Source organism: Bactrocera oleae, chromosome 6, assembly GCF_042242935.1.
Source record: "Bactrocera oleae isolate idBacOlea1 chromosome 6, idBacOlea1, whole genome shotgun sequence".
Taxonomy (NCBI): Eukaryota; Metazoa; Arthropoda; class Insecta; order Diptera; family Tephritidae; genus Bactrocera; species Bactrocera oleae.
This window is the reverse complement of record NC_091540.1, coordinates 53,181,987-53,195,430: the sequence shown is the minus strand read 5'-3', so window position 1 is coordinate 53,195,430 and position 13,444 is coordinate 53,181,987. Positions and strand designations below refer to the sequence as shown.

General features: G+C 34.4%; 1 protein-coding gene across 1 annotated transcript in view; it reads right to left on the bottom strand.

Annotated features, from left to right (window-relative positions):
* Positions 1 to 5,015: 5,015 nt before the first annotated feature.
* The window catches only part of Glut1 (Glucose transporter 1), a 258,641-nt gene continuing 250,212 nt past the window's right edge, over positions 5,016 to 13,444 (bottom strand). The window contains 1 exon segment of the mRNA XM_036359051.2: positions 5,016 to 12,708. Coding sequence (XP_036214944.2) covers positions 9,818 to 12,708 — 2,891 coding nt within the window. The 3' untranslated portion in view covers positions 5,016 to 9,817.

Below are 13,444 nucleotides of genomic sequence, written 5' to 3'. Positions count from 1 at the left end.
TAAGTGGTTTGCGGAAATTTTGAAAAGAAATACAATTTTGTAAAGACTAAAAAAAATATTTTTGGAAAAAAAATAAAAATTTCGAAAATTAAAAAAAAAATCGTGAAAAATATAATATAAAATTTTTAAATAAAAAGATTTTAAAAATAATATAAAAATAAATTTTGAATTAAAAAAAATTTTAAATAAAAAAAGTTTGAAAAATAAATTTAAAAAAAGTTTAAACAAAAAATTAACTATTAGAGATTGTAGTTCGTGAGTTTTGCAGCTGTAATATTTTCGTCTAAGTGTTTTTTTTTCTTTTTTATTATTTTCATATTCTGTTTGTGTATTGCATTCGTTATTGGTTGTGTCATTATTGTATTTTGCATTTATCTATTTAACTTTTTTTGCAGTTTTAAATCTCCTTCACTTTATTTACTAACGATATTTTACTCTATTTTGCTCTATAGTGTATGTTTTCTTTATTAAATTATTTTGTGTTCAATTAAATTACTTAAACTTACGTTACGTTTACGTTTACGTTTTGATGAACATTAAAAATTTTTATATTTCTTTTACTTTTATTTTATTTTTCGTTTTTTTTTTTTTTGTTTTACTCTCATATTTATATGTATGTTTGTGTATATATATTTTCTAATTCAATCAACTCGTATGTCTTAACTGTAAAACAATGATTTATTTTTGTTATATACATTTAGAATAACACACAGCACTGCTTGGCATCGTTTCCATGCGGCATAACTGAACCACGTGAATTGACCACGGTTTGGAGAAATATTTGAAATTTACGTTTTAAATTCGTAAGGGAAATGGCGTTGTATGTTGAAGTAAAAAATTTAGAAATAATTTGGTAATCTTAAAAACCATAAGTAATCACCTATTTATAGTCAGCTGTGTCGCATGGCAAGCTCAACCATGCAATGCCGTTAGAGTCGATTTTTAATTACTTCGAATATTATTTATGTAATCAAATATTCGCATGCAATTATTAGTTAAATTTCTCAGTGTTAACGTTTGGTTTTGATTTCGTGGTTCTGCTTATTAATTTCAATATTTATTTTTTGCTTTCGAACAACTCAAAAATATTATGTAATTGAAATAAAAACTATGTAATTGAAATATAAATAATCGTATTTAAAAAAATACAAAAAACCTACACCCTTTCACTTAATATCTCTAATCGTAAACATGTAAACTATAGTATATTAGTGTAGAGCATCATTTATGGAATTATGGCACCATGGACTTAAAGTCATGCTTAAAATGTTTAAAGAAGCATCCAAGAAGTTTGCAAAATACTAAAGCCTGTTTGTTTGGTGTGAAACAACTGCCGATAAAGAGTTGCCGCGTGTCGAGTAAATGAAATGTCGAGTGCTGACTTCGAGTTAAAGCTTGAAATTGGATGCAGAGTAAAGGTAAGAAATAAAAGGCACAAAACATAGAGAATTTGACACAAATTATAAAAAATGTTCAGTTTTATAGAAGTAACTTTATTTATCTATAGCTGTCTTGGATTTGTGAAGCCTTGGAAAGTGCTGAAACGAACAATCTATCTTTATATATATATAAAGCTATAACTTTCGAGAGATAACTTTGTAGTACTTGATAAGATAGTAGAGCTTATATAAAGCGAATTTTGCGAGTATGGGGAAAATATGTTCAACGATTATTTGGGCAGACTTCGGTACGCAAACGAATACGACGCAATACTTTCCATTTTAAATGCGACAACTACTTGGGCCTTGACAGTTTAAGTGAATCTCAGGCAGTGGTCGGCATGAGTGGAACAGCGACTGTGTTAGTGAGAACAAACATTACAACCACCACTGAGAACTATGTAACCTTACATTTTGAGAATATTTTTATTTTTTTCTGAAACAAGCAATTCCATGCTCTTTTTGTTCGTTTTATATATATTACTATTAAAAGAATTATGTTGGACTCTAAAGACATTAACAGCAATGTGGATAGAGCGTTAAATGTTTCCGACAATTTTAAGTTTGAAGGATTAACAGAGCTCGAAATGTTCTGTCAAAATAGATTCCAATCAAAGATAACGGTGGGAAGAGGGAGAGGGAACTATTAAAAGTAAGTAAGAGAGAGAGAGAGAGAGAGATACAGAAAAGACGTAGGTTAGTATAGTGTGACTTAAAAAAAAAACAAGATTTTTATTACATATTACCTTGGGCTTTACCTTTGAAAATAACATGCTATAATTTTAAATCAAATCTCAAATAGGTTTTGTTGCAGCTTTGTTAAATGTTGCCGCTCTGAATTATTATATTTTTTTCCTCAAAACAACATATTTATAATCTGGTTGAGTGATTACATACTCGGAGACAAATGAGTAGTTCCCTATCAAATGATTCTCCATACATTGACCTATCAGTATTTTGTTTTAATCAAAAATCGAATTTTGCCAATCCAAAAACGACCAACATTTTGGTAAAATTTTTGTGTCTTAATTTAGTAGCATTTTTATTCATTAGCAATAAAAAATCATTAATAATTACACAAATAAAAAAAAAAATAATAATAAAAAAAAAAATTTTTAATTTAAAAAAACAATTAATGCAAAAATGATAAATACAAATATTAAAAAAATTTCCATAAAACTGACTTACATAAGTGTCCACTATTAAAAAAATTTTGTATACCAAATCTATTTTTAATAATTATCATTAAATTTTATTTTATTTACTATCATTGCTTATGCTTCAACTATTCATAACAATAGTCTTCTAAATTTTTAATTTATTTTTACTATTATATGTATATATGTATATATATTATTTAAATATTCAAGTGCAATAAAATTATATCGTTACGAGTTATTTTCACTACCGTTAGTTTTTAGTATTTTAATTACATTGTATTTCTGTTTCCTTTTGTTTTTTTTATTTTTATTTTTATTTTTATTTTTAATATTATATATCTTTTTATTATCATTATATAATATGTACAAAAAGAACATAACATTTGTTGTCGCTATTTTCACTTTAAAAACCTTTTTTGGCAGTGCATTGAAAATTTTAACTATTTACGAAATGACTTTAATCATTATGCGATTTTGGTTGTGTTTTGTTTTGCTTCTTCTTTTATTAATTAATTATATTTTTTTGCTATTTATTTGTATTTCTTTAATTTAATGTCATTTCACTATCTGATTTTATTTTTAATTTTAATTTTTTTTAATTTTAGATTTGCATTCTTATTGTTTTGCTCAAGTTTTGTTGGTTAACTGTGGCGCTTATGTTGTTGTGTTTTTTTGTTTTTGGTTTTCTGCTTTCTGCTTTCTGTGTTTTATTTTTTATTTATAATTTTTGTATTTTTATTTTTATTTATTTTGTAACACTTTATGCTTTCCTTTCATTACAATTAATTTGCCTAATTACTTTATTATATTTGTTAATAGCTACGATTATTGTTGTCACTATTTTTAATTTACTTTAATTATTTTTTATTTAATTTAAATATTTTTCTTTTATTTAAATTAATATTTTTTTATCAGTTTTTATTTTTTTTTTTTTTAATTTTATTAAACTTATATTTACATACAGTGTTTTTTCGCACAAGGTACATTCGATTTGAATTGTTTTTCCTTTTTTAAATAATCTTATAATTTTTTTTTCGTCTTTGTGTTGTTGTAACACTTACTTGTCGGGCATTTGTTGCTTGATTTTTTCTCTGAATTTTCGTTTTAAGTAATTTTAGCTTAATTAATTACTCAAGTACGCTTATACATGTGTGTGTTGGTGTGTGTTATTCAAAGAAATGCAAAAGTAAGAAACATACAACAACAACAAATTGCTTGGTCAAATAAAGTTACTTAAATGATTTTTGTTTTTTCTTTTTTGTTGTTACATTTTCTTCATTTCATTTTAATGGAAGACAGTAGTCGTATTTATAAAAAAATTACACAAAAATTGCACACCGATTGCAATTGCGAAATTCTTGGTTCAAATTGCGAGCAGTGCTTTTAGAAATATGGTCAAGTGGCATGTGTGTGTTTGTTGTGCTTCTAAGTACTTAATATATGCCTATTTTGCTTCGAATATTTTCCCTCAAATTTCAGCCACTTAAACGTTTGTTGAAAAGAAATTAATATGCAGTATTCTTTTAAAAATTATAGGAACTTTATAGCATGAAGCTGCAGTTGTGTGTGTATGAAGTGTGCGTTCTTAAAGCTTAAAGCTTAGAAAATTTATTGCGGAATATCGAAAGTTCACAAAAAATATTTCTGGAAACACATTATGTCTTTAAAAAAAAATTGTATTAAAAAGATATTTCTGCAAAAAAATAAGTTTAAAAACTAATATACAAGAAACAAAGAAAAACTTAAAAAATATTACAAGAAACATTTTTAAATTAATTTTTTTCACCAACAAAAAAAAAAAAATTATAAAACAAATTTCTGAAAACAACTTTTAAAACAAAAAATTTATTTTTATATTATATTATAAAAAACTACAATTGGTTGCAGAATATCGCAATAGGTGTTATAAGTCACGGTTTAATATATTATAATAAAAATAAAGTTAAAAAAAATAAAAAAAAAAATTTTTTTTAAATTAAAAAAAAAATATTTAAAAAAAAACTTAAAAAAAACATATTTATAAAAATTTTCACTTGAAAAAATATTTTATTTTTCTAAAAAAAATTACAAGAAAAATTTTCTACAGACAAAACATATTCTTACAAACAACAGAAATATATCTGCAATCACAAATTTTTTTTTAAACAAAGAATTAAATAAAATAAATTTCGTTAAAAAAAATTAAAATGAAAAAAATTTATGCGCAACATTTCAGTGCATTTTGCATTATTTTGTAAAAAAAAACTAAAACATTTTCACTTGGCGCGTGCGTACTTAAATCTTTAAATCACTCCCTAAATACTTGAACTTTTACTTTTACTTGTTTTCGTGTTTTGTTTTAACTGTTTTAAACATTTGCGCATGGATTTTGCTCTTTTTTACATAAAGTTTAATGTCTAATATTCTTTACTTTAATTATTATTTATTATTATATATATTTTTTTTAGTTTTCAACTAATATTTTTTTTGTTGTAATTTATCATTTATTATATTAATCATTACTTTTGCTGAATTGATATTACAAAATTGGGTCTTTTCAAATTCCATACGATTTACAACTGAAGTCGACTAACATCTCTACACATTTACTTATTATAAATCTACACTTTATCGTTATTTAGAATATTTTTTTGCTAATTCTTAAAATTAATATTTTTATAAGTATAATACATATATAAAAAGTAATATATTCATAATCGAGCAAGAATGTGTCGCAGTCAGTGCGGGTCAAAGTAAAAGCTTATTTTATAAAATTAAATAAACACACAATAAGATCAGACTGAAAATTTTAGAATTTATCATCGACTGATTAATTAAAAAAAGAGTATGCCACAGAGCTTAATTACATCTACATACATATGTCTTCTATTATTGGAATCTAAACATGTTTTCCAACAAAACTTAGAAATTATTGTTGCAGATTTGAAAGGGTAATTGTTGTTGAACGACAGTCAGAATAAAGTCTCCACATAAGCTACAAGGAAGGCAGCTTTTTTCAGGCAGCTAAAGTTTTTTGAAAAAAAAAACTTTCGGTACAGATTACAGAAAAGCTTTTATACTGAAACTACTTTGTGTGTTGTTATACTACCGAGTTTTACCGAATAAATAAAAATGCTCAGAAAATGTCTATACCTTAATCCCGAAATGGCTTCTTTACAATTATAGTAAAGTATCTAATGTGGAAAGTTTTTATTCAAGTGAAACTATCGTACGTCATTTCGTCGATCTGAACTAGACGGAATATATTTTCGATTCGACAAACTTTGCTGAGTAGAGAATGGAAAAATCAACTGGCATAAATTAGTAATTCTAGCACGATTGGTGTGAGAAAGATAAGTAGAGCATGTGGTTATAACACCTAATAAGGCAACCACATACTCTCTTGTGCGAATCCAACTGGATTGCTTTGTTGTTGCCTTCACTTATAAATTTTTTGACAAGAGAGCAGAGCACAAACGTAACGAGCAGAGAATGGTCGAGTGGAAGGCAGTTCGAATTAATAAAGTAATTAATTATGTCTCAGAATGTGTTGACAGGGATAATTTTTTAATATCATTTTTTATTATTGAACTTCCTCAAACCTCTATTAAGACAGAGTGAATTAAATCAGAGGCATATAATTGAGTAATAGGAAGACTAGAATTCGAAAATTCCGCTGAAACGATTTTATATTATTTTTATCCGATAAGCGATAAGGTATTCTTCTAACTGAGGTCGACTCAAAAGAAATCCATTCTCTTTCCAATAAATGGCTTTTGTCATCTGTGCTTCGCTCTAAATAAGTGTAATCGGTTACGATAACTGGCGGTAGAATGATACGTTTTCGTACTAAAAAATCTTCTCAGACAGTTTTGCTATTGCCTGACTCAGTATTCTTTGAGCAACTGTCAAAGTTGGATTCCAGCAAAGGGATAATATGAAATATTTTACAGTTTTTCTTCGATAATAGTGAAAACGTAAGCCACGCGGCGAAAAATGTAAGTAGTGCTTATGGTCCGCAAGAGCAAATCTCGCGCAATTTCACTTTCGACAATTCCGTTCCGATTTTAATGGCAAAAATATGAAGTAATGGAAATCGTCGAGTCCGATCATCCTGTAAGCATTTCGGTTGCTCAGGAGCTATAAATTGCACATTAATCAAGTGGAACCATTTAAAAAGTGCGGAATATTAAAAGAAGCTCGATGTATGGTTGCCATACGTGTCAACGCAAAGAAACCTCCTGGAAAGAGTTTATAATTGCGAATCACTGTTGAATCGCAAGAAAAACGATTCATTTCTGCAGCGATTGATTACTGTTGATAAAACGTGGGTGATTTGTGACAATCACAAGCAAAATTGGTCGTAATCGAGTCGCGATGAGCGGACGCAAACGGTAGCCAAGCCAAGATTGGCGGTTAGGAAGGTTTTGCTATGATTTTACGAGATTGACTTTTCATTCGAACCTGCAATGTCAACAAATAGACCGTTTGAAGGAAGTTATTGCTCAGTAGCGATCAGCTTTGACCAATTGGAGAGGAATTGTGTTCCACCGGGACAACGCTTGGGCCACACACATCGATAGGCGCCCGCTAGAAGCTTCGCAAACTTGGTTGCGAGATTCGTATGTATTCATCTTATAATACGGATCTGGCACTAAGTGACTGTTTGATTTTGCTCGTAAAAAATGGGTCTCAAGCCAAGCTTGTAAAAAGCGACAGTCCCGGCTTTTTGCCTATAGGGACCCGAAAATAGGGGGATAATGAAATTATCTTAAAAATGGCAGTAAGTTCTAGAACAAAATGGTACATATTTGACTCGAATTTAATCATTCCAACTATGCCAATGAATCTATATGAAATATCTTCCTGAATTTGCTAGATTTCTTTTGGTTTTAAATTGATAAAACATAATTGGTAATTTTTTAGAAAGGAAAGATCATGCTTAATATTTTACTCTTAGTAACACGATCATCTCACCCAGAGTCGAAATCTCATTATTTTTACTCAAAAATGGGGCTTGGAGAAGACTTTCGAAATGATTTCATCTTGCTTTTATCGTCACGATCTTGTCATTGGACGACATTACAATAGATCAAAGGATATGTTCGGTAGGAGGCTTACGAAGCTTAGAGCTGTTTTCTTCATGATCATCAATCACTGAGAGATACTTGCAATTGTTCAAAGAGAGAGTTCTGAAAGACTTTTGGCCCTTAGCTGCGACAAGTATGGTGTCTCGGCAAGGTTAGAGATTTCTATTTACTATGAAAGACCATTAGTAGCGGTATAAAACGCGATTACTAAACCCAAATGCAGTTCATTAGGTGCTCAAAACTACACTTACGAGAAAGATAAATGCAGCGTGGCAACAATATGAAATTTGGGGAAAAAAATAAAATTTTGAAAGATAGATTTTAAAGTTTTTGAAAAATTATCTTCTATATTCATAACTAATTTATTGCGGCATCTGTGAGTATGAGCAAAAGCTTAGTTATTTCTAGTGTGTGTGTATGGTACTTTGGGGCTTTTAGGTTTTAGATTTTTGCTTCTTCGAACAGTTTAAAATCAATGTGCGCTTTAACATATCCTTACGAGTACTGCAATGCTGTTTGTTTTAGGGGCTTAACTTTTTTTAATTTCTTGCTGTTGTTTTTGTAAATTAACTGTACTGCATGCTTACTATGTGATTTATGTAATTTTCGTTTCTTTAATTTTTTTTTTCGAATATAACTGGAAAGTACGTGTTCCTATGCAGTGAATGCCATTGTTTGTATGCATATTATTTGTTGTTTTTGTATTACTATTTTAGTTTTTGTATTTTATTGAGTAATACAAATTTATTTTATGTTTACCTTACGCTATGGGTTCTCACAATAATCACCTATTTATTTTGCTTGCCTTAATTAATTTAATTATTTTTAATTAAAATAGTCGTTGTGTCACAATTTCGCATTTACTTGTTTTTGGTTTGCTTTTACATATATGCTCGAGTGTTTTTTTGTTGTTTTTTCAATTACTAAAGTATAACTGCTTTTTGTTTTTAAATTTTAATTTTAGTCGCTTTTCGTCAAGCAGTCGTCGGTTTTGCGCACTGCACGCCTGCTGATCTTGTGTTCCGGGCAAATATTTGCAAGCATTAATGTGTGTTTACCGTTATTTTATGCCTGTGTGTAGGTGTGTGTGTATCTAGCATGCTGCTAGTGTGTATGTGTGTTCGTCTACAGTAGAAAAGAGCGTGCGCAGCCACGCCCCCAACAACTCACACAGCACTTTGCAACTCACTATTTGGTTTGGGCATACTGAATTTGGCATTTGATTGGGTGGCGTTGCCACACTTTTGCATTTCTTATACATACATATATTACTCAACTTCTATTGATTATGCATATATTCGCATATTTTGTTTTTGTTTTGAGTTTTTCTGTTTTACAGTTAGATTTTTAGTTGTTTGGCAGTGAACAAAGTAAATAATTTACGCCTGCTTATGCTTCTACAATAGGTCCTTATACTCAATTCAAATAACGGGGTAACACGCCGCACATACTCGAGTATTGTGCACATTAGTAGACACTCTTCTACTTCTTCTTCTTTTTCTTCTTCCTATATTTTTCAGTACTTATCTGCAGCTTACTGCGCTTTATTGCTTTTCAAGATTGATTCAAAATACATATTGACATATGTATGTATGTATTTATATTTGTTTTGGTAATTTCTAAGGTCAGCCGCTCACCGCCCGCCGTACGCTTGACGCATGCTGCTTGCTTGAGAAGATCAAGCTTGATTGTTTAACACCAAGGAATGATAACTGATTGCTTAAGTTTAAATACATGCGATGGATTAATGAAGCTTAAGTCTCTCGAGCGCCGATTTTCGTTATAAAGCGCGCTGGAAGTCGTTAGATCTAGAACTAGTTCATACAGCGGTACCTTGAAAATCAGCACAAAAGAAATTTAGAGCTCGTCGAAAACTCTATTATACTTCGTGCTACTCTTGCCGCCGCTTCAATTGCCACCCTCGTCCAAACTAAAGGCGCGTCGGTTGAGCGCCACGACCACATACCGTTTGCCAAAGTAGGGAGAATCTGCACAAATAGAGACATGTATACACATAGCAAACTTTTACAATACTTCGCACTAGCGAAGCGTCGTCAAACGATCCAAATGTGTGTTAGATGTTAGATCGATGCACGATTGCTGTACATTTAACGGACACATCGATCGTCGGGTCGTTCGATCGGCTTCCTCACTTCTTGCGCAGGAAATCGGTATATTTGCGTGCACGCTTGCGCACCTTTTTGAAAGCATTGCTGATCTTAAAGCTTTCGGTGAAATGCTGATGTTGATGATGATATTGCGGGTGATTGTAATAATGATGATGTGCACCGCTATTGGGTGAGTGCTGTTGATCGGCGCCATGCGCCTGATAATGAAAATATGGATGATGTGCGTTCACATAGGAAGCGGCAGCCGGATTAATGGAGGCCGACAAACATGGTGAGGAGGCTGGCGATGCAGGCGATAGTGGTGAACGTGGTGTTGGTGAAAATTGACAACTGCCACGACACGATATCAAATTGTGATCGGAAGCAGCATCGAATGATTCAAAAGAGACACCAGTGGGTACTGGCGATTGCAGTAGGGATGAGTGTTGGCCACCGCTTGTGGCGGTGATCGTTGGTGAGGCGCAAGTGGCCCTAGAGCAGCCACCTATTGCGCCCTCCTCCTCGGCAGCGGTGGTAGTTGTGGTGAAGTCTTTGGGTAGCTCACCAATGCCTAGCGGCTTGTCGAACTGTGAGTTTGCCGACATGTTTGTGTAGTCATAGCTTGGGTAGGTGTATGGCAGATAGCCGGTGTGGTGCGCCTCGGTTGAGACAGCGACTGTATCACCACCGCGTGTGGTATTAATGAACTTGACTTCATTGGCGTTGCGTTCGGTGTAGTTGCCGAAGACGATATTAATATTATTCGTGCTAGACGAGAGGTTGATGTTGGTTGGTGAGAGCGGTGTGCTGCTGCAAGAGGACGCGACACAGGCCGTGGCGCCCTCCGACTCGCCACCGGCTGTGCCAGCAGCGTTAGAATTCTGATTTAGATTTGTCTCTTTACTGGAGTTGCGTCGAAAACAGAACTCGTAACCGCGCACGCTGTCACCACCCTCCGAGGAGGCAGCACCGGTATTGTTGTTGGCGAAATTGTTTTTATACTGAAATTCCAAGGCATTGCTTGGCTGGAATGGATAGTTTTTAGAATTGTTCAATACATCGCTGGACTGTTGATTGCCCTTCGAAAGATATTGATGTATGTCTTCGCTGGTGATCTGCAGATCTTGATCGAGGTAGGTGTTACATTGGATGTAGTTATTGCAACAGTTATTGTAGGAGTCCGCCTCCTGATGGAAAAGCACCGTGGTTGATGTCTCCTCAAAATCACAGTTCATTGGGCTCTCGCGACATTTCCGCGCCGCCGCTGCTGCCGAAGTGCTAGGCCGCTCATCGTGTGTGTGTTTGCGGCTGCTGTGCTGCATTGTGTAAGAACGATGCTCGCTACGATGTTCGCTGCGATGCTCACACTTAGTTGGCTTAGGTTCGCGGGATACACGTGGTGTTTGCTCATCCGCCGAAGTCCAGGGATCTTTAGTGTCCATCTCGGCCACCGCGCGTTCGAATTCGGTAGGTGACTTACCATCGGCCAGAAAGCTCCAACGTATCGGTGACGGTGAGCACGCATACTCGGGCAGATCATTGTTCAGCGCATCCTTTGAAATTTGACGTTCAATCGTTACCTTAGAAGGCGATACTACAATTTTGCCACCACTACCGCGTTTGTCCAAATCGGCGGCATCGATACCCATCTGTTTGGCGCGATCGAAAACGGAAGTTAGCGAACCGGGCTGACTGCTTGGACGTCCAGCGTTCAAGCCACGCAACGAAATCGATGTATAGCTGGGTTGTCGCTGGTGCAAACGACGTTTGCGTAGAGCAACCGATGCTGATTTAATAGAATTATTGCGACTGAGCGACGAACGTGAGCCATACAGACTAGTCGAATCAGTTTGATAGCAATAATCTGAAGAGGTGCAACACGACGACGGACGACGTGTGGAACCATACAGATCCTCTGCGAAATATTGCGCAAGCTCAGTGCGCGAAGAGTTGCAACAGGTCTTACGTACCAATATCTCTTGCACCTCACGATCCACACAAGTTGGATCGTGGCACGTGTTCAGCGAGGTACTGGAAATATCTGTGGCTGAGCGATGACGTCGTGTGCAGCTGTTGCCATGTGTGTGGCTGTGATGCCGATTTGAGGAACGCGGTTCGCTATGTTGGCTATGCCCATGTGGACCATGTAAACTCGAATTACCGCTGCCGCCTCCACCTCCTGTATTACCATTACCGTTACCATTTCCATTCTGTTGATGACTGTGACGCGAACGCCGGCGTCGATGATTATGCTGATGATGATGTGGATGATGAGTGGATGAAGCTTGCGCATTTCCTGCAGGACGTGGTGGATGAGTCAGTGATGAACGCGTCAGCGAATCGGTTTCGTGCATATGATGATGCGATTGATGCGGTGATGAGTGCTGGCTGTGCGAGTGATGACTGTGCGGCGATGTATGGCGACTATGATGTGGACTGTGGCTGTGCTTGCGTTGCGCTTGGTGGCGGTGCGGCGTCGGTGTGGTGGTGGATTGCTGAAGCGGTTCCGCGTAAGCAATGTGGCTGTGACAATGAGTTGGCTGGTGCATATATGGCTGATCGCCGTGCTGTTGTTGTTGCTGCTGTTGCTGTTGCAATTGCTGCAGGTGCGCTTGCGTGTCGTCACATACAATATCCTTATCATAGCTACAATGTACGTGATGATGTTGCTGTAACTGCTGTTGCTGCTGCTGTTGTTGTTGTTGTTGTCGTGATGTTTTCGATTGTGTTGGGTGTTGTTGTTGATGTGGGTATTGGTGTTGTTCAGCATTCGTTGAATGTACACTGGCAGTTTCAGGAGGTGAGGCGTTCCTCAGTCAAGGCCCGCTGTTCGGGCAGACAGGTATTTGCTGACGATGGTGATGGGGCGCAGAGGCACCGCTCCGGCCCTGGAGTGTATTTCGGCCGCCTTCTAAACAACGCTCGGATGCAGCTGCATATGTTGCATAAATAAAATGAAAAATCCATTAAAATGTGTTTGAACTAATGAACGGAAAGCGTAAAAATACTGGCGGTGAAAATAAGTGTTTGTGTATGTGTGTGTATATATAAAAAAGGGGCGAACAAAGCTTGTTCGAGAAATTTTAATATTTTTCGAAGAAACTTTGTGTGTGTGTTTAGCAAGAAAGCATTGTGTCTGTGTCTTCTTCTGTAAAGCACTTATAAATAAAATTTATTCTGTTTTAGAACTAACCAGTTGCATGCAAGTTGGAAAAATCATGCTAGAAAAATCGCATGCGATATTTGAAAATATATAAGAGTACAAAGGGTTGAAAACTATAATACAATGATTATTCTCTTGTAAGTCATGCATATACTTTTTAGCATTTATGAGATCTGGTTATATCATATTTATCGAATTATATAATGAAAGTGATATAATGTTCCACTATGGATGAACGGTATATGCATGGTAGTGAAGGAACAAACGAAAAATATTAAATTTTTATATATTTTTTTGCGGTTATATAACTTTTCGGGGCTATGGCCCAAAACGGAGGTCATGAAAGTCCCTCTTGGATAGTTGAAAAACCAGTCCTTTGTGGTGCTAAAGGTCTTAGGTAAGGATCATGGGACCCTTAGATATCGATAAAGCATTTGAATGTAACATAAATCTGTTGAGGTGGCAAATATCGCGCGAGCTCAAGGGAAATATTGTCGCTCTGCTG